The sequence below is a fragment of the Tinamus guttatus genome, unplaced genomic scaffold, assembly GCF_059628265.1.
Source record: "Tinamus guttatus ecotype Peru unplaced genomic scaffold, ASM5962826v1 Tinamus_guttatus_pri_ptg000203l, whole genome shotgun sequence".
Lineage (NCBI taxonomy): Eukaryota > Metazoa > Chordata > Aves > Tinamiformes > Tinamidae > Tinamus > Tinamus guttatus.
In genome coordinates this window covers 1790587-1812486 of record NW_028288737.1, presented here as the reverse complement: position 1 = coordinate 1812486, position 21900 = coordinate 1790587, and the positions used below count along the sequence as shown (strand labels likewise).

At 45.7% G+C, this 21900-nt stretch overlaps 1 protein-coding gene across 2 annotated transcripts in view; it reads left to right on the top strand.

Annotated features, from left to right (window-relative positions):
- Window positions 1-19531, top strand: part of MTCL1 (microtubule crosslinking factor 1) — a 96745-nt gene extending 77214 nt beyond the window's left edge. For both annotated transcript variants that reach the window (XM_088524068.1, XM_088524067.1), the window contains 6 exons: window positions 3983-4237; window positions 8406-8711; window positions 10812-10843; window positions 12039-13599; window positions 16950-17007; window positions 19501-19531. In XM_088524068.1, coding sequence (XP_088380194.1) covers window positions 3983-4237; window positions 8406-8711; window positions 10812-10843; window positions 12039-13599; window positions 16950-16988 — 2193 coding nt within the window. In that variant the 3' untranslated portion in view covers window positions 16989-17007; window positions 19501-19531. The remainder of the gene's footprint in view (window positions 1-3982; window positions 4238-8405; window positions 8712-10811; window positions 10844-12038; window positions 13600-16949; window positions 17008-19500) is intronic.
- Window positions 19532-21900: the final 2369 nt, after the last annotated feature.

The window sequence follows — 21900 nt, the reverse complement described above, 5'->3', positions numbered from 1 at the left end:
CCTGGGAGCAGGGAGGTTTGCTCCCTTCCTTTCATCCAACTATTTTCACTCTCTCTACTTTTGTGCTGTCCTGCTGGTGGCAGTTTGTCATATATGGTAATTGCTGAATGGTGGATGTTACTTTTTTTTTTATTTCTTTAAGCAAGTTAAGGGAATAAAACATCAATATTTAAGGCATGAAACTGACTTTCTTGCCAGACTCCCCCAAAGAGGTTTATACTGCACTATGAAATCGAGTCCCCAGTGAAGCAGCAAAAAGATACTGTACACACCACTAGCCCATCAAATAGGATAGTGCACACAATGTGAGCGTCCCACTGATTTACAAGTATTGGTTGGTGGCAACGTAATAACAAGATGTAATATAAAATTAAATTAGAAAACAGAAATAATGGAAATACAAAGTAGGAATGAGCTAAGGCCGATGGCAGCGATTCAGAATTTGGGGCATTCTTGTTACAGGCTCAGCCTCAGAATCAGCATGGGGGCAGCTAGTGAATGACGTGTGAAACACCAGCATTACTTACATTCACATTGACAGTCTGTGCAGTTCAGTGCCATCCATGATGTAGGATAACAGCTCGAAACAGCCCAGGTTTCATGTCAGTGTGGAGAGAGGACCTCTCAGCCTGTCCTGTTCACCGATGGCAAGAGAGCAATGACTCCCTGCGGCAGGACAGAGCTGCCCAAGCCCTGACAAGCCAGTAGAGAATCGAGGCCTTTCTCGCCTCCGCTGCTGTCTTCACGAGTGGTGTTTGCCCTGTTTTTTTGTGAAGCAGGAGGTCAGTTGGAGCATCTTCCTCAAGACAGACACCTCCAAGCTAATGGCTGCTGACAGTGGCTTTGTCTTTTGATGCTGGAACTCTCTGTGTAGGAAAGAAAAAAAAACAGAAAGAAAGAAAAAATTCTGGGCTAAAATAGCAGGGCATATTGGAGATGATCATATACTGCTGCCTTGTGCTTTGGAGCTTTAAGATTTAACACAGCGTATGTCATTAAAAACAAAATAAAACTCTTGTCTGTCAGATGTGCATATCCATCTTCTCTGGCAGAAGGATCCTCAGGCATTGTTTTTAAGATAAGAAGTAGCGCGTTTGCTCCTAACTATGGGAATCTGGTATCTCTCAGCCAATAACGAACCCCAGCAATGCTTAGCCTCCAGCTGGGCAAGTGAAAAAAAAGCACTGTTCTGGGGAAGCAGGGAGAAAGTGTGGCTTGTTCAGCTTTTCAACTTCTTTGTATTCATATTCATGTAGTTCAGCTTCTTTGTACCTTTTAGATTTGAAAAAAAAAAAAGAGGGAATTTTCTTTATAATTATACAAATTGCATATGTTACAGCAGAGCATTTTTTGCTTTATAGGTTTGTTTTGACATTTTCATGCTTCATGCCAGGTCAGGAATTTATAGCAGGCATGGGGAGGTGTTTGCAACTTAGCATGTTAGCCATAGCTACTACTGCAAGTGGTCCAGGAGAGAGCAAACGTGCAAGGTTGTGCCTGCACTCCAGATGCTGCCTCTGCTAAGGGCTCCCATTCCAAGATGGGAAGGCTGCAGTGCCTTAATGTCCCTTGAAAGGTGAGTTGCATATATCCCAAAGAACAAGTCTTAAATAATCCTCTGTCAGGCTAAGGTGCAAGGAAATTGTATACAATTTGCTTCATTTTAGAGTCCCTTACATTGTGGCTGATCTCAGCTCCCCAGTGACACGTTTGGTACAGATAATTATTTAGTGTCACAGCTGTTTAGTTACCCCAGCAGACACTTGCAAAGGGCAACCCTTTGGGACCACAGGATAGTAAACTCAGAGCAAGCAACCCTGAGCAAATGGGTGCCAGGATGGCTGAGCACCAGCCGTGACTCCAGCAGCACCATAAACTGGGGAAGTGGGAATTGGGGACACACAGAGGGAAGATGTAGCAAAAAGAGCAAGATGCCATTGTCTGCAGCTAGCAGTGAGTTTGGCAGCAGGATTTTTAAGTATTGCTGAGCGAAGCATGAGCTGCCTGTGTGCGGGAGTAGAGGCAGGAGGACAGCAAAGCCTGCTGGCTTCTGTGCTCAGGGACCATGTCTCCAGGAATGGACCTGCAGCACTGAGGTATTTAATATACCTCTGTGTGTGTATTCAGTTACAACTTGCAGTTGTTGGGCAGAAAAATCTTCTCAGGGCTCCTCATGATGGCCTCCAGGCTCATCTGTCCAGCCGTCTGCACCCCTTGCACTCGACTGCCCCTGAAGTCAGTGCAGGTTTATCACTAACTTTGCTAGCACTAGGGTCAGAGAACTTGAGCAAAAGATTAATGTTTCATTACTCTCTAATTAATTAATGCAAAAAATACTCTTTAAAATCTTAGCATTTCTGCTCTGTTTTGAATTTTTTTCACATTTCTGATGTAATTTCTTCTCTTCCTAGTCTGGTACCTGCCTTTTTGCTCGTTTATTGACAACTTGAGTTACTGAGTTAAATACTGGCAGAAATATCGAGATCCTACTGATCTGACTTGAGGGAGATTTTGCAGGTATAAATAGTTAAAAGTGAAGTCTCCAATAACTGGATCTGTGCACACGATCATACATCTGAATCTCATCAGCTGCCGTCAGTGTAATTCTGCCCCACAAATTTACACTGCACAAACTAAGGGAGAGAGACATGGTGCCCTTTGAACTTAGTTAAACAAAGGGCCTGTGCTTTTATAATTGATTTTTTGGTGTGTTTTTAAAATAACATTACTTTAGAAATTAGTGGTAGAGTAAGCAGGTGTTTGAGATCTCCCTGTCAACACAAGTAGCTGTGGAGGATGTTCTTTCATTAGTCTTAAAATACTTAAGCAATGAGTTTCCTGCCACTTGGGGAGCTGCTTCCATGGAGTAGTCTCCTGAATCAATCCCCTGACTTAGATATGTTGGACTTATTTTCCACCTGTGACAGTTTGAAGTTGTTTTTCTCCTCTCCTGCTAAAGGATGTGTTTCCCAGCAGACCTGCAGCCTGTGTTTTTTGTGTACACCCTTTGGCCTCAGAGATGGAAAGAGCCCTCGCTGTCTTACCCTCCTGTTTGCCTGCAGAGCCAGGGGATGTGTCTCACTCTGACTCACTTTTGCATGGACTGAGCTGTTAACAAAAGGTCAGGCTTCAGGGATACATTCTTCATTTCTCTATCACAAGATAATTCCATTTTCACCCTGTCGACAGCCCAGCAGTGGCCCAGGGTTCCCAGAGAGGCTGCTCAGTCTCCCCACTCCGAGGTTTGTCAGGACCCGACCGGACACAGCTCAGAGCCACCTGGTCTGACCAGAGCTCATCCTGCTCTGAGACGGCCCTGGGTGAGAGACCTCCTGAGTCCCCATCCCTCCTGAATTTTTCCCATGACCTTGGGCCAGATGTTCTGCTCTGACAGAGCTGACCCCTGAACACAGAGTAAAGGAAAAGAGAGACAAGTTAGCATCAACTAACTGCCTGAGCACCCTAGAAATCCACTGAGGAACCAGAAGCTTCAGAGATGGGGTGCGATCCGAGTACATCTCTTTTCCTGGTGATACCCTCTCTTGCTGGAAGCTGTGGGGAGCTGTGCACTAAGGCCTTTGGTGAGAACTGCTCTGGGCAAGAGGTCTCTTGGACAGATGAGTGCCCTGAGTGGGCGAGCGAAGCAGAGCCTTGGTGGTGGCCCTGGCGGGTGTCTCGCTGCTGAGGCTGGAATTCAGCTCCGTGTTTCCTCGCCGCTGGCACCCATGCATCCATCAGAGAGATCGCACTGTACCTTAGAGCATGAGCTGGTAGAGCTGGGAAAAAATAGACTGACTGTGGTTTTTACTGTTCTGATTTTAAAACTTGTTGTCAGTTGAACATCTTTGATGGTTTGTTGAGATCCTAGGAGCTAGGAATTACCTTAATTTTGCAATTATCTTTGTGGAGTTAGGTCTTAAATTCCTTGTCAGACATGGGTTTTATCTTCAGAAATCCTTATACAGCTTTATCTTGATGGCAGCTGGAAGGGAAGAGCGAGAATGCCTCGGGAGAGACAGGCCTCAGCGCCGACGCCAAGGGGGCTTTCAAAAGGGAGAGAGAGGAGCACAAAAAGCTTCTGGCCGAGAGTCACAGTGTGGTGATGGATCTCCGCTGGCAAATCCAGCACAGCGAGAAGAACTGGAATCGGGAGAAAGTGGAGCTCCTGGACAGGCTTGATAGAGATCGTCGGGAGTGGGAGCGGCAGAAGAAGGAGCTGCTCCGGCGGGTGGAGCAGGTAAGGGGCCGCCTCTGCGGGCGGCCGCCTCGCGCCGGCTCCGCACGGGGGCTCGCCGGTGAGAAGCTGTGCTAAGAAACAGCAGAGGGTTGTTTTTCCGTTTCTTGGCTACCTCAGGGTTTCTCATGGTCCGTAACAGTTTGCATACACAAGGGAATACAAGGAAAATGCTCATAATCCATTTAAAATAATGTTTCTGAGAAATCAGCTCCAGGTGAAAGGCCATTTCCTGCCTCATTTTACTTACCCAGACAGGGATGGTCACATTGATCCATCCTGTTTGAAAGTTTGTGCACGTGTCTTCATGCTAAAACACTCAATCCCACACACAGGGTTATTTGAGGTTTGATACACAGCTTCCTGCCAAAAGAAGTCTGTTCCTCCATAAATTGCCACCAAAGATGCAGCTGCTGTGACTATTCAGTCTCTTTTTCTCTAGCAAGGAAACGCAGGGGGTGACAGGGAAGAGCCCTGACTCATGACAAATAAGCAGCTATCAATGCTGAGTATTCAGAAGACACTTCTGACCTTGCTCACATGAATGGCATGAACCTCTGCTATCATTTGCAAATCTATTAATTGCATGGCTCTTCCACTTGTTTTTCGTGCCGATCTGCACTTTCGTCTGCTTAGTATTAGAGCCCGATTTGAAAATGTTGTTCCAAATTACACCTAATGGATTCACTCTTTGGCTGGAAGCCACAGGAAAAAAAAAAAACGTTTAATGAGGGATGGCTAATACAGAGTTTTTGAGTGAACATTGTTCAGTTCTGAGTCATGCATTCCTGGAAGAGAAAGAAAAACAACAAAAATTGTGATTCCTCAATTAAGTGATTACTTTCTGTCCTTAGGACTTCAAAAATGGAATTGCACCAGATTTGTGTATGCTCTCTAGGGAGCATTACACTTGAATGAAGCACAGAGTAGCTTCACATGTTAAACTGATGAAAGCCTGGTATAATCTCATGACCCATCTCTGAAAAGCACTCATTATTTATCTGTACCTCATATTCCCACACTTAGGCTGCAACAAGAAGCTAAGGAAAATTCACCAGGCAGTGAGTTGAGTGCGAGACTACACCTCGCTTTAAGGTGTGGCTTTTAAATCTACAGAGAAGTACTTAGGAAAGTGTTGTACTCTATGAACATTTCTAAAATCACTAACTTTGTAGGTATCACCCAGATGGCGGTGGTGACCATTATGAAAGCTTTATCAACTAAGAAAGGTAATTTTTGAGCTTCCTAATTTAAAATACCAATAATTGATATTCTGGGTTTTTTTTTTTAATCTCCCATATGTCAAAGTGTTTTTGAGAATAGGTCAGGAAGCTAATGGAACAAACCCTTATGCTGCTTGGTAATGCAGACCGAAATTGGGTGTCAGATAGGGCAGCCAATAGACACCATGGAGGAGGGCTTGCGACCAAGCAGTTTATCATCAGACTCATTTGATTCCCAGGCTTCACAGCAAGGGGATGCTGAGTTCTCCATGGTTTGACTGGACTGCTCTCTAGTTGTTGAGTTTCAGTGACAAAACTACCTCCTAGGGATTCTCCATGCAAAATATAAAGGCATGGACACAAATTTTTGTTTGAAAAGTCATTGCTGCCTCTTTGGATGTTTATGTTCACACTCTTCTGTGAACTGTATTTTTTTAATGTTAGTTCCTTGATATATCCTCAATAACCTAAGGGATTTCACCTGATTAAAAACTGCTTTTCTCTTTCCTGAGAGTAAAGGAGTAGAGGTTAGTAAAGGAGTAAGGAGAAGAATCCCTGTTAATGCTACCTGGTCTTATTTTTCTATAGACCTAACATATTCTCTCCATGCCATCTTGGGAGAGCCTACAAAATAGCCCTAAACTAGTCCTGGAACTGGTTCTGAAACCTATACAGTACAGCTCTGTATTTTCTGTACAACTGAATTGTTCACAGTATTAGTGATAGACAGAGAAACAAAGCATATGATATCAAGCTATTCTTAAAGGACTGGAGGATCACAAATAGCATTTGAAGACTTGGCTATCTGCCTGCAAAAAATCTTAACCCCATCTTTGCTTGTAATCAACCATTTCCCTGTGTGACAGGGAGCTTCCAAATATTTGCAGACTTTTAGTGGAATATCCTCTCAGATTGCATTCGTGCCCTGCTTTAGATGGAAGCAATTAGAACATCTTTAAAGTCCTTCTCCCCCGTGTTTTTCTGTGTGTATTCCATGTATGGAAATACACAGAGACCACACCAGTGTGCATGTTTGAAAAACAGACATGAGGAGATAATAGAGGCCTGTGTGCCAAGTTTCCTCCTAATGCTTCATGCCTGTCTGCTTCCACATAGTTCCTGAATAATACATGTATGATAAGAGGTAAGCTCACACCAATGTAGAATATATATAAAATATGTTACACTGGATGGGTATAGGGATCCTACTAACATATTAAAAAAGCATGCATGATGACCTACTTCTTGCTGAGCTCCAAGTTTTATTCTTTTCCAGTGCACTGTCACTTTGTTTTCCCCTAGAGACTCCCCTACTACTGTGTTACCAAAGCTAATCCGGAACGGATCACACTGCCAAATATTTAAACGCATGAGATTACCTGTGTGAAAAGCTGTGTGTTTCTAGGTGTTAACGGATGGGGACACCAAATCATTAGTCACTTAAAATTTAGGCTGGACTTTATCATTTTAATTCGCCTGTCAGTTGTTTGCCAGTCAGAGCGTAAGCAACAAACTGTAATCTTATCTCATAAAGGTTCCCAGACCATCATATCCTAAGGATCCATGAAAATTCAGAAGAACTTACATTTGGAACTGCTTGTACAGAATATATGCAGTTACTATTTTTCCTTGCAGTGGGCCCTGCACATATTCCAGGGAAAGGACTCCAGGACCTCTGGAGAGACCTTCCACCCCTATATGTAGGGGATACTTTAAATTAGCTCCTGGTAATCAAGCTGTTTCAGATTTTGCAAATAATGAGCAAAACATTGAAGATGCATTCAGTTTTTTTCAAGCCTAAATGAAACAAAAATCCGCTGAGTGCAGCCCAAGTGCAAGTTTAGTTGCTTGCATCCTGACCGAAAATGTTTCTGAGCCAACTGATGCCTTTTTTGTATTTTTCCCACCACACCCAAGAAGATTTAGTTAATATGTTCTTGTAGGTCCTGAGCCTTCAAAGTCCTAGGGGATGACTTGGGCATTTGTAGGTTATTGTTGCTTGGGCCTGATAAAGACCTTAGCAGACAGCTGTAGCAGAACATCAGCATTATGCATCAGATTCCTCCTACCATGCATTGCTTGAAAATATCTTCATCCATCTTCCTGCATTTACAACTAAAAGGAAAGCTGGCCACATAATCTAATTTAAGATTCAGTTTCACACATGTTCCTGTCTTCTCTTCACCCAGCTCTTGCAAAGTATAGAGTTAATAACTTTGATGGTCCTTCTATAAATATTCATTTTCCTCCAACATAACTTTTTGTGCCTAATTTGTCTCTCTGGCAGTACAAATATCCAACTTTATAGCTATGCATTAGTCAGTTTCTAAAACATAGACTTTGTTTTTTGTTAAGTGATTTTTTCCACCTCTGGAAACAAGAATGTAGGGTGGGTGATGTACATAAAAGCGCAACCCTTATATTGCTGACGAGAAGAAAATTGTGTTTGCTTTGAGTAACCAACCCTTTGAGCTTCTACTTGTATTGCTTTAGGACCACATATCAAGATTGTTTTTTAAATAATAATAAGAGTTGATTTCTTTGTAATTACAAGCAGATGCATTTTGTGTGTATACACACAAACACACACATATACACACACACACACATATATATAGGGTGTGTGCGTTTGAGTGTATGTATACATATATACATAAACACACACAACTGTATGCGTATATATATATTTAATCACCACAAATGCAATGAGGGAGAACATCAGAGCCCTTGGGATTCCTCCTCCCTTGCAGAAGAGCACGCTGCAGTGCTGAAAGCTGCCAGGCCTAAAGCTAAGCTCTGCGCTCAGACCACATGCCGTGCCTGCCTCCCAAGGACACGCGTGTGGAAAAGGACACTGCTACGGAAAGCTACGTTCTTCAGAAGAGAGGTGCAGAGTACCACCTCCTACATAAATAACTGCTCTCTGTTTTAATTTGTCTCGTTGCCAGCTTCAGAAAGAAGTGAGCCCGCGAAGAGGGAGCGGTTTCCTTTGTGACCAGAAGGAGAGCAACCTGCGTCCGTTCGCAACCCAGGGGAACCTTCACCTACCGCGCGCCATGGGGGCAAGATCCTACTCTGACTCAGATGCCATCCAGTTTGACGATCGCTCGCTGTCGAAGCTGAAGGAGAGCGATAGGTGCACGGCCACGGAAAACCTCTTTCTGGAGTCGCTGTCCCTGGATTCCCCTGAGGAGCCCGAGGAGCACCGGTCGCGGCAAGCGGAGCGGGAGAAGTTCTTGACGGGCTTGACGGAAGTACGTGCTCTGCTGGTGCTTCTTGTCTCACCCTGCTTTTATGGATAGCTATACCTGATATAACATACTGGGTTACAAGGTCCTAAACCTCTTCCAGCTGTAAATACATGCATACATGCACATACATATTTCTCTGTATATGAAGAAGCATAGGCTCTATTTTCTCAGAGAGGTAACTCTGGTTATCCCCTAGTGGTTGCCTTCTGAAGAGATTAGCACAAGTCAGTGAGATGAGATTTTTAAAAATAAAATGGTCCTTCGTTAGCAAGTTACAGAGATTACACTATAAAAAGGTAGTAAGTACCAAAACACAGTATTAAGAGGTGCCATCAGGCTGCAGTGAATGACCCCTATGATCTGCTGAAGTTTGCTCTAAAGCACACTAACTGGTGCAGGATCCACGTCTTCACAATTCAGTTTATATCCATGCTGAATGAAATCCAAGGTCCCCATCCTTGTAGGCTCATACAAAATTACCTGCCAACTGTTGTGTAATACTCACTGCGGTGAGGATGTCCACATTAACCACAACTGTGCAGTTTAATCCCTTCTGTGAAATTAAAAGCACTTTGAAGCTTCAAAGTGCTACAGTCTTCCTTGTTTTCTGTTGTTCCTTGAGTGTTAATAGCTCAAGAAGTGTTCTGCAGGTTGCAGTTTTTATCAAGCAGGCAGCATGTTGCTTGCTTTTTTCCACCTGCTGTATGTTCCAGCTTCTAGTTTTGAGAATTCTCTTCTTGCCTGAAAATTCAGATTTGTGCATGAGTTAGACACTTATGCTGTGAATGTGTGAATACTGGTTGGATATACAAATCATAGCTAACAGGTAAGCAGAAACTTTCCCATGAGATATCCATGTGTGTACGCAGGCTTAAAAATCTGACAGCTCTTGGAAGAAGCTCGACAACAGGTCAGACCATGAGCTCCCTGTGGGACTGACACAGTTGCACCAGTGTGGCTTAAATTGAACACTTTGGCCTGTGAAAATGGGACCTGAACTTTTCCTTGAGACTTAAAGCATGGTTCCTTAGCTAAAGGACTGCGAAGTCAGGTTGTTTGCAAGGAAGCAGAAGTAAAAATGGAGAGAGCCAAGCAACATGACTCAATATGACTCAATATGACTATGTTCATACATTTAAGTACCTGTAGCTGCATGTGCATTGCAGCTGGCTTTCCCTCCCCTCAATGTCAGGAGTGACTGGGTGGAAATATAGGATTCCCTGTTCATGCTGTCTCATTCTTTCTTCCCTGTTTATTTCATGTGTGCTCAGGGGCTTAGTGAAAAATTCTGATACTGTTCTCCGGGATTTCTGGGTTTGTGTTTGACTGACTGTGTTTGACTATTTAGTCCTAATTATTTTATTTTGTTCCTTGTCATATTTGGTATTTGCTATATTTTATTAGAAATACGAATAAACAGTTGAACAATAGCTGTAGAGCAATTGCTTCAGGAGAATCTATTACAAAAAAAAAAAAAAAAAGACAACTAATTTTGGTAATTGTCACAGGGAAATAATTGCCATAACAACATCTTAATGCTGCTAGCAAGGCATAGGTATTCCCGCTGTGAAACAAGTAGTAGTTTTCCAACACGTTTAATATAGCTAGTCTAATGAGTTACAGCTGGTGCCATTTGTTGGTTCCTAGAGAATATATAATAAAATCTTGTGCCAGAGGACCTTCTTTTATCTCTTCTTTTGGCACAACTAGGTCTCTGTTATAACGCAGATTAACTGCAGAGAACTCATAAAACTATGGTCCAACTAAATATTTTGTACATATGGAAGAAAACTCTTTTGCAGCTTACTTCTAGTCCTGGTAACATGGGTCTGTAAAAGTTCAAGGTCATTTTGGGTTTGGGACACGCTCTTTATTTGTGCAGTGTGTTCTTCCAGCCCGATTGACACTTTTCCTGCCTGTGTTTAAAGGGAAGAATATTTCCACAGGCACCTTGTGATTCCTTATCCTAGCAAAAATCAGCTGTTTTTTCAGGGACCAACTTACCTGTGGAACTACGTGGAAGTAAATGGCAAAACACCCACTAGTTCATGCCATGAGGAGGTTCAGAAATAACTTACCTTCTTTGTTTCTGTTTTGCTTCAGGAAGAAGAAACGCACAAGGGAAATCTTCAAAGGTGAGTAAAACTGCAGGGGAAAATAAAACAGCAAAACAGAAAAAAAAAAAAAGAAAGAAAAAAAAAAGAAAAGCAGCAGCCAGAGTTTTCACATCCAAACCACAACCTCCAGGCACAACCCTGCTGCCGCCTCCTCAGCTTTGAGCCAGGCTCATGGACTTCTCCGAGGGTTAATTTGTCTCGGGATGCTTCTGTTCTCCTCTGATCAATGTGGGCCATATTCAGCTGTGGTGCAAAAAAAATGGGCTATATGTGCACGAGGCTTCAGCTTTCACTGGAGATTGTGTTAGCAAGTAGAGCAGACCTGTTAGCACACCGATATGTAGAGCAAAGCAGATGGTGCTGAGGACGTGACACCCCCATGCATGTCAGGGATATTTCGCTGTGGACAATTTCTCTTGATTAGAAAACTTACAATGTCATTTTATTGTACCTTCTGGAACATTTCTATATGAAGAGCGTTGCTGACTGAATCCTCATCCAGCTTTAGCTACCTCACTGAGCAGACTCTGTAAATAACCACAGTTATTTATATTTTTAAGTAATTCGATTCAGAAGTATTCTTCTGTTGCTTGATTTTTCTTACAGGGAAGCAGTAGGACGACTCAGCCAAACATTTTTAGTTTGTATGAGCTAGCAAAGTGTGGGAAAAGCCTGGAATCGAGCATAATTGTGGATTCCTTTTTGCTGCATTATAGCATGAGCTCAGCTCCCCCAGCCAATTCAGTAGAGCAGCATCTAGGCTGCCCCGTGTGGCTGTGCACCCTGAGCCGTCTCGGGAGCAGGGATGGACGGGCAGGTTTCACGCCAGGTCGCAAATACTCCACACTTGCTGTGAAATGGGCACCTCATGCTCTCAGGAAGGCTCCTTTTCCATGAATACCATATTTCTGAAGCACATCTTACTGCTGCACATTTCAGATATTTGCGAAGCGGCAATCCAGGAGAAAACAGTAGATTAGGAGCCATTAATAAACTATTGGGCACTCTTAGTGACTCATCAGGAATGCTGGCATTTCATAGCTGTTAATAAGGGAACTTCAGCAAAAAAGAGAGCTAAAGTGGTTTCAGTGTGCAAGTCCTTAGTGAAAGCAGGGTTGTCTGAGGTAGTTTTCCACTGGAAAAAATAAAATTAAAAAATAACAGTTCTATGAGGGTCGGTGTAAGTATAATACCTCTGTGCTCTCCTTTCCAGGGCGATGTCCGTTTCTTCCATGTCAGAATTCCAGCGCTTGATGGATATTTCTCCATTCCTCCCAGAAAAAACCTTGCCTTCATCTAGCAGCAAAGATGATATCACACCTCCCTTGTCTCCTGATGACTTGAAATACATCGAGGAGTTCAATAAAAACTGGGATTACAGTAGCACTAGGAACCATGGTGGGGCTGCCGAGAAGCCTCTGGAAGCCTGGGCAGATAGGACAGAGATGGGGAAAGCTGGGAATGAACCTGCTTCAGATCCTTTCCAGGCGTCATCCTGGTACCTCACCACCAGTGTCACTATGACAACTACCACCATGACCAGTCCAGAGCACTGCCAGAAGCAGCCAACGAGGAGTCATGGTGTTCCCGAAAAGATGGGAGTTCGGGTCTTTCACAGCCCACCGGTTGTCCGTAGGTTTGATAATTCAGTGCTAGCTGGCAGCGAAGGGAAAAACCAGGTCGAGCCAGATTTCCTGTTTTCTGTGACCAAAGCTATGGGGAATGTTGGTGAGACAAAAGGTGCTTCCTCAGATATGTTTGGAAGATGGTCTTGTGACCTGGCCAAACATCATAAGGATTTTCTGGAGAGTGGTCTCCATCCCATTGAGCGCCCTATTTGCACTACTGTGGGCTTTGCCTCACCCTTGCACACCTTGGAGATGTCCAAAAACATGAGTGACGACATGAAGGAGGTGGCTTTCTCTGTTCGGAACGCAATACGCTCCAACTCCACTTCAGCAGAGCCTCAGTTCAAGGACACGGCTTGTCAGACCAACGGGATGAGAACGACCGGGACGCAGACCACGCAGACCATCAGCGTGGGCTTGCAGACAGAAACCCTGCGCAGCATCACCAGCAGCCCGCACAAGTGTCTCACCCCAAAGGGGGGATCCACTCCTGTCTCTTCACCATCCAGAAGCCTGAGAAGCAGGCAGGTGACCCCTGTCATTGAGAAGGTCCAGGCTAAGTTTGAACGCACGTGCTGCTCCCCCAAATACGGCTCTCCAAAGTTGCAAAGGAAAATCCTTCCCAAATCAGAGCAGCCAAGCGGCCGGCCTGTGCCTGGAACTCCTCAGAAGGGCTTCAGCGAGTCCGCTTGGGCAAGATCCACGACCACACGGGAGAGTCCGGTCCATACCACCATCAATGATGGCCTCTCCAGTTTGTTCAACATCATTGACCATAGCCCCATCTTTCATGAGACCTTCCAAAAATGCCCCAGGTCTAGCAGCCGATCCAGGTCAGCAGAACCCAGAGCAGAGCTGGGTCCAGTGCAGGAACCATGTACAAATGCCCGTGGCAGATCACCCAGTCCTCTCCGTTTGGGGACAGAGGCGCAAAAGGAAGAAGGGACTGAGGTGACAAGCATCAGGCAGGACCTGTCTGCTCCTCCAGGGTATACACTTGCAGAAAATGCTGCCAGGATCTTGAATAAGAAACTTTTGGAGCATGCCTTAAAGGAAGAGAGAAGGCTACCCTCACACAGCCCACCAAATATTAGCAATGACAACAGCACAGCAGATATTGTCAAAGTAGAACCAGGGTCCATAGAGGTAATGAGTTTGTTTGTTTTTTCTCCTTTAGCTAAATGCACCCTTCTTTGAGCAAATGCACTATGAGATGTCTTGCAGGCCTTCTGAGTATTTTGGTATTCTAGTCATGCCATTGTACTACCAGCGAGTCCCAGTCATGAAGCTGTTGGATTAGTCACTGAAGAACTCGTTAAACAATCTAAGTTCTATCCTGACAGCTTATTGGGCTTGAAAGTATCAAATGAGCCTTATCTTTTATGGTTCTCCCCTGAGTGCTTCTGTCACAAAACACATCACAAATTAACAAATTAGAGACCCTAGGTTTGAGTAAATTTCTGTGTTGTGCTGGACAGAAAGGTAGGCTGTTTCTCTTATGCAAGAATGAGTAGTTCTCTATTAACAAGGCTAAAAATAGTGACTACAATGCCCCACTCCAGAACTTCAGTGCCTTCAGCGTAGCTTTTCTGGATGCATCTGCATAAGCTTGACTCTGGTCTGTACATGTGATTAAACAGCATGAAATTTGGAATTGACTGTTGCTGCCCTGCAAAATAGTAGTGATTATAATAATGAGAATCAACTAGTCTAAAGCACAAACCTATTTAATATTTAAGACGTCTATACTGATGTCTTACTGCACTGTCGAAAGTTATCCGTCTCAGCAAATATACCCAAGCCTTGGGAGTCAGATCCTACGGTACAGGAACATGCTACAGAAATCAACCCAAAAGAGGGTGTAATGATGGACACAAGCTCTCTGAGCTGTCCATGTCTAAGAGAGGGAGTCTGGGGAAGCTGAGCCCCATCCAGCACTCAGCAGTGCCTGTTCTGGAACCTCAGTGCAGTAGCATTTTTCTGGCTAGTCAGGGCAGTTTCCCAGGGTAGGGACAGGAACTTGCCATGCTGCCCGTGCCCACCCTGGGCTGTCTCTGTGGCATCCCCATGTTTTGGCATCCCTGGGGCACCACCGCAGCCTTGCTGGGGTGAGATGGGCAGCAGCAGCAGCTCTGGGGGTCAATTCCTACCACTCCGGCCTTAGAAAGCCTCAAGGGAAGGGGCAAAACCCATTTGCTCAGACAACATCAGGGTCGAGAGGCTTTTCTGGGAACTGAGGGGCACTTTTTGCTTTTGCTCTGCAGTTTGCCTTTCACTAGCAGGTTGTTCTAAATGAGTGTGATTTGCTCCTCTTCTGCGGTTAGTACTTGGAGGGCAGAATCATTTTCCTAACAGCATCCAAAGCTGAGGTTATATTACCTATATGCTGTTTGAAAGGAAATAAATAGGGAAGTTTGCATACATATATATTGAAAAGCAAAACTACATGCATATTATAAATAACAGTGAAAGACAGTAGGCTGTGAGCATAAAGAAAAAGTGGAAGAAGCCTCATTTGTGTGAATCTTTCTAGCTATCTCTGTGTTTTGCCTATAATTTGAAATACTGGGAATGCATTACTACTCCTTATTAGAAAGTATGTGCTTTACTCTCACAGCATCACCTCAACTTTGCCTTCAAGGCATCACTGAAAACTCTCGATTTCCTCCTGCATCTTTTAAATATCTCAGCAAATTTCAAGTATAAGTAAACTGATGTCACCTCAGCTCATCACAAATTGCTGTTGGCAACACAGCCTACATCAGTACCAGAGTTTGATGCCTGGAGAGATTTGTGTCAATGCTGTTTAGAAAAAAAAAAAAAAACATTGTTAACCATCAGCGTAGTAGAAAATTGCTTCTGTTTGGGAATTTTCAGTATCTTTCGCCTATTTTTGAGTGCCAACCCTCACAGCTCAGACTGTTTCCTCCTTGCAAGTCTCAGTTGTTCGGATTGTTGCTATGAAGTTGGGCTAGTCCCGTCCTTTCCCAAGAAGGTGCCTGGGAAAGGAAGGTGGGCGGCATCCACGAGGGGCTTAGCTTTTCCCAGGCGAGGTGGAGCTCTACAAGATGCGCTTGCGGAGTGTGGATTTCCTGCTGGAAAAAAAGGCTGCAAAGGGGTTTAGACTCCAGAAGTCCCTTGGGTTATGTGTGGGTTACACTGGCCATGTGCAAGTTACCCTTGTCATGTTTTGGCACAGGCAAGAGGCAGGACTAGGGCAGTCCTGCCGCCCTGTACTGCTCCTTGCTGGGCCCCCCCATCCACTGCCTTGTCCATGGATCCCTCTGGGTTTCTGGACAACGGAAAGCCTTCCCGTCCCTGCAGTCAGGGCATCACCTATCTATGGCTTTAAAACTTGCCTGGAGCACCTGCTGGCAGCTCTTCTCCAAGTAGAGCTTCTGGATGTTCCCGTTGCATAATTTGCTTTTATATTCCTACAGCAAATATAAAATCTAGTTCATATATATTTACACATATATATGTGTGCCGGTATATGCATACACAGTAGCAATGTATTTTCATAGTAGCTCTGTATTTTTATTCTAACCTCCCCAGAGCTGCTTACAAGCAAATTCACATCCACCCAGTGTAGCCTCATGGTGTCTTACCCTGCCAATTCACTAAACTTACTTGCATATCATGAACTTTATAAATATTACCCTAAAAAAGCTAGGTTTACCCAGCTAGCCTCATTAGAACAGTAGAAACTTTTCCATAGCTGGCACGGGTGTAAATCAGGGAGGTTACATGGTGGGGGCAAGACCTGTTTCTGGAGAGAGCAGGGAGAAAGGGCCTTCCCTAAGGACCCACGGGAGAGGGAGCTGCTGGGTCCTCTGGCTGCTGAACCCAGCAGCACTGCAGGGAGGAGGTAGGAAGTAGCAGGTGGCAGAAGGTGAGTGTTTTATTTCAGTTTGCTGTGGAATAGGAGCAAGTTAATAGGAGCACTGTTAAATAGGAGCAAAAGGGGAGAGGCAAACAGCTCTCATCAAAGCTTTACATGGGCATCTGAGTAACATAAAAGTTAGTGGCTTTTTTTGCCTTTTAATCGTCCCCTAAGCAGAAATTCTCTCTCAAAATCAAACAAGGGGGAAAAAATACAGCTTTATTCCTCTTTTGCAATAACTTACTTTTTTTTTTTTTTTTGAACTCTGGTCTTAACCAGGCTTGGCAAAAGATGAAACGCCTTTCTCCGCTGAATAGAAATGTTTGGATTTTTTAATGGCGTGTCCACTTCTGAGACACGGCTGCGTTTGCGAAGGGCTGGTTTGTTTGCTTCTTTCTCTCCTAAGTCTGTTCCTGCTAGTGGCTCATCTTCTTTTAACCACTCTTAGTTTCCCCCCAACCCGGTCCAGCTGTAACATGATCTGAATGGGTGGGAACTTCTGGAGACCTCCTGGCCAACAAGAGACCTTCACGTTGAAAAAAGAATAATTGATTAAAACAGATCTTTGCAACCTACTTGCTTTCTTTCTCTCTTTTCTGTCTGTTCTGTCCAGAACCAAACTGTCTTATTAACTGCCCCCTGGGGACTCTAACCCTGCCTGCCTCACTGCTGTAAGTCCTTTCCACCTTGTTTCCAGCTCTTTCCGAGAGCAGTCGCTTGGCACGGGTGCGCGGGCCCCATGGTGGGACGTGGTGGCCCTGGCAGCGCTCGGGGAGTGCACAGGACGGGACCCCACTTGTGCATGGGGCACCAGCGTAGGCAGGCCTGGAAAAGGTCAAATATCAGTGAAAATTTGGAGGAAAATGGGGTGATTGGTTCAAACTTGAAAAAAAAAATGAAGTTACTTAAGACACGGATAAATGTATGGGGTGGTGTTGGGACGGGAGAGTAGGCCCAAGGGCCTGTGGTCGCCTGGGGTCCCAGTTTGGCCAGTGCCAGCCGGAGGGCGACGTGGGGACGCGCCAGGCAGCCACGGCGTGGCGGGAGACACCACAGAGCCCGGGGCTGCGGCCACCCGCCTCGCCTCAGCGCCCTCAGGGAATGGCCTGCTTGAGACGGGGCTGTGGTGGCCCTCCGAAAGCACCTGAAAGGACCAGATTCCCCGAAAAGGGGTTTCAAAACCCACTCTGGGCATCTCCTTGGCACTCGGGGCACCAGGGTGGCTGAGCAGCCGTGGCGCTGCCCCGCGTTTCCCCGCCCCGGTGTACGCGGGTTGCGCAGCGCCGCCGAGGCGGGCCTGCCGCCACGAGGGCTGCGCGTGGCGGTGCCGTTGAGGTGGGAGCTGGCAGTGGAAATGAGTGTTGCCGTTCTAGCGCTGCCTCTCCCTGGCTGCTGTGAAACGACGATTAAGCAGCCGCGAGCAGGCAGAGCTTACATAAAGATAAACATTTTAAGCCGTTCCTTAGAGAGAGGCCAAGAGGCAAGGCAGAAATTGCGTAGCGTCCGTTCATGGCGCCGGGCTGCCTGTCCGTCTTGCTCTGCATTAAGGGTTTCTATTAACAACCCTGAGTACAGCGGCAGTTTTTGCCGGCCCTACGCTGCCCGCGGCCCCATGGGATAGGGTGAAATTGGGACGCCGAGTCAGTCCCTTGGGTAGTGTTGATTTATAGTGTGGCTTTTGCTGCTGCTTTGCGGTGGGCCACGTTGAGCTGGCAGGGAAGGGCACGGGGTGCGGGGCGAGGGCCCGTGTGCATGTGGGACCGGCCGCCACTCGCCGCGTGTCGCTCGCGCCTCACTCCGCAGCGCTGGGGCGGCTGGGCACCGCTCAGCCTTGGCCGGTGACTGCAGCGCCGGGGCTGCGCAGGGCTCCAAGGCGCTGCCGTCACTCCCCGTGTCCCGCGGGGCCTACGCGCCTCCCACACGCTGCATGCCTTGTGCCTCGTCCCTGTGTCTTTGACGTGCCATGTAACACTCGTGGTCGATGCTCACATCTCAGCCAAGATACACAGTGGCAGATCACCCTGTCTGCTCGTGGTCAGTCACATCATGTTACTTAACCCAGTATCTTCCATCCCTGGTCATTTTTTCTCCATGTGACACTACAACAAAATTTCCTGGCTGCATCGTCCCACCACTCCCTTTGTTTCTCCTCAGTCCAACCATGCCAGAGCTTCTCCTTTCCATTGTTTGGTTTATAACCTCTACCATCATTTGCACTCTGGTTTTAAGACTGTTTTTTATTCAGCTCTCTTATCCTCTCCAGTGTCTTCTCATTTCTATAGGTTGACAACCTCAGCTGATTTGCTTGTATGAATGTAAAGTAGATAGAGAAGTCTGGGTGTTCTGGTTGCTCCCACAGTCCATCCCATGGGTATAAAGCATGCAAAGCAATGCAGGAGGTCTAGGTGTGCAAAGAGCAAAGCCCTTAACTATTAGAAGCAATCACCAACCTAGTGCCAGGGTGAAAATTCGCAAGCGCAGTTTGTTTCTGATTGCAGCAGCAGGCTACCAATCCTGGACAGTGGAAAGCTGGAGAAATAATATTTCAGTTTTCTTCTATTTCTGTAAATGTCATCCTTAATGTGAGTGCCACTGGTTCCTGTAACTCAGATCCAAGCAGCTGGCAGTCAGGAGTGATGTTCTGAAAGTTGAAATTTTTAGGTAAGCTTCATCTTTAAGCCATGTGGAGGTCATAACTAGTGCTGCAGTTGTTATTCTCCAGCTAGGAGGTCTTTCCTATGTGTCAGTGTCAATGCTGCAGCAGACAAAAGTGGGCAGAGGTGGGTTTTCACCTCCCTTGCAAATGCAGCATTGGGCACTTTCATGCCGGGTCAGCACTTTTAGTGCAGTGTGAGTGCGTTTTACTCAGCTACCATTCAAATATATTTTTCAGCTCTTTTCTTTTCTAGCGCGAGGAGTGTTAGCAAATGGAAGTTTGTCAGCTACTTCAGCTCATCCCAAACCTCCTCTCATTCTCTCCATGTCTGTTCCATAAATCATGGACATACACGCAGATATGTGGAGTCCCCACACAGAAATGTTTGCTCCTTGCATGTGACATGACAGATGCTTAGTTTAGTCTTATTTTTTGGAATTCTCTGCAGATCCGAAACCTGCTTCTAATACGAGTCTCTAACTACTTTTTTGCTCTCTTGGCTGCAAAGGAACTACCTTGTTCTGCACTAGCTCCGTCCCTCGAACCCTGCTTCTCCCGGCCGGAGAGACCAGCAAACCGGCGCCCGCCGTCCCGATGGGCCTCACATTCCCCCACGGCCTCCCAGTCGCAGTCCACCGGAGACCCGGCCTCCCCCGAGGACCGTGCAAGCCAGGAGCCGCGGGCGGAGAGCCCGGCCGGGGTCGGGGCCGTGGGCCCGCCGGACGCGCCGCGGGCCTGAGCCGCTGGCGCTAGCGCCTCGCGCCGCCAGCGCGCCGTGTCGGAGAGGGGGCATCGAGCGGCGGCGGCCCCCGGGCGCCCTCCGGCGCAGCCGCCGAGTGTCCGCCCGGTGAGACAGAGATGTTTCTAGAGTGAAACAGTTAATGTGCCTGTAATAACTGATTTTTTTTTTTCATAGCTGAGAGAACTATTTTTGTCTCCATCTTTTCTACATACAGTATATTAACAGAAAAAAAGGTTAAAAAATGATAGCTCAAGTTAAGATTTAAAATAAAATGTAAATTAAGTTTTAAGGGAATTTGAATACATGCTCGCTCTCTCTCCAAATACCAATTGCCTTTTGGTTATAATTGCACTGTTATGTTTTTGATTTTGGTTTGGGTTTTGGGGGGAGGTTTTTTTTTAATGTAAAACTAGGGTCTTAATTTTATTCTATTTTAATGTCAGTGTTATCAGTTTTTAAAGGTAAGGGTCTTACAGATGCTGCAACTGGCAGAAGCAGTACCTTTAAAGTAGTGAAGAAAGCCTTCGAGCTAGTTCACTAGAACTGTATTCAGTAAGAAGGAGGGGAATACAGGTAAACTCAAGAAAATAAAATGTAAAAAAAAAAAAAGAAAAAAGAAGAAAACCTCAGAAAGTCTTACAGAGTTAGCTGTAAAATACACATCCAATACTTGACTTGCATGCCTCTGGGTCCTAGCACTTTAGTGCATGTACATACTGCTACTGTACTTCTCCCATCACGTAAATGTGAGTCAATCTGTTTCACTGTAATTGTTGTGAATTTACCTGTACTGTACTTTTATTGTTGGTATTCTTGCATTGACTATACAGAAAAAAAAAAAGAGTTTTTAAATTATTGTTAACCGTTCGACTGGCTATGTACAGTGTTTACAGAGAACTTCCTTTGTTTTGGGAAAAAAAAAAACATTGTGAACTCTGAGCATACTAAATTGTAACTGGTCTTGTTTAAGAGTCTGTTGGAGACCACATGAAGTGGAAATAAAACCCTCAGTATTTGCAAAGTGCTAGAATTCTTTGTGAGGTTTATTTCCCATCATGGTTCATTTCAGTGGAGGCAACAGCCTGCAAACGCCTCGCTCATTCCCAAGGGAAGGAGCGCTCTGCTTCCCGGGAGGAACGTGCTGATGGCCACGCTGCCGTGCGGGGCTCCGGTGGGCACTCGGTGAGGCCACGGGAAGATTTCGAGGCCCTTTCTGACCTCTGCAAAGCCACTGCTCACTGCATAGCCAATCCCAGCTCCTCTGAGGTCACAGGGCTTGCGGCTCCGCATCCTTCAGGTGAGTGAAAACAAGCCAGGGCAACACAGTATGTCAGAAATACGTGTCGAAAAAACATCATCGCTATTAATCCAAGTCTCTTCTGCATTACATGCCGAATCCAATAAAACTAGAGCTTTTGTAAAGCCAGTAGCTCGCATGAAGCATAAACACAGCTGAGACCTCAAACTTCCAAGACATGGAAGGCTCTTGAGCTGTTTTGCCAGGTACCATCTGTCTGGACGCCTGCTTTCTCAGGGAGCCCCAGGACTGGTTATCCCAGAGCCATGCTGGCTCATTCCTGTTTGATTTCCCCTTGCTTAGGCTCAGGTATTTCAGAGCACCATCTGGGCTCCACAGCAGCTTTCCTGGTTAGCGCTGCTGAGCGATAAGCTCCCTGCACATCCTGTCCCGCTGTGCTAAGCCCGGATTTCTAGGAAGTTCATTTCAGCTGTTGGACGAGAACAAACCCCCAAGCCATCGGGGCAGCCCCCAAACAAAAGCTGCTTGAGGTCTTGTTTCTTGCACGTCAGTCAGGACAGTGGCTGTTAACCCAGCGTCAAAGTGTCCACCTCTGGGTCACCACTGTGAAAATTGCCACTGACTGAAAGAAGCCGTGACCAAAGCGGTGTCGTCCAGCAGTTCTCAGGTGCCGCAGCCAAAGAGCAGTGTCCAGTCCTGCTCCCAAAGCTTTCATCACGTCAGTGCTAAGTGCCTCCTCAGTTATTTCAAGCCTCACTTTGCATTTTTCGTGAGCACTAAGTAGACACGTTAAGTTCTAACATTTTTAATTACAGGTGGAGACCACCCTACTTACTTTCCCCAATCCTGGAAGATCTTCTAGCTGCAATACTTACTTAACTGTTGCAAGAATTTCAGCTTGGGAACAG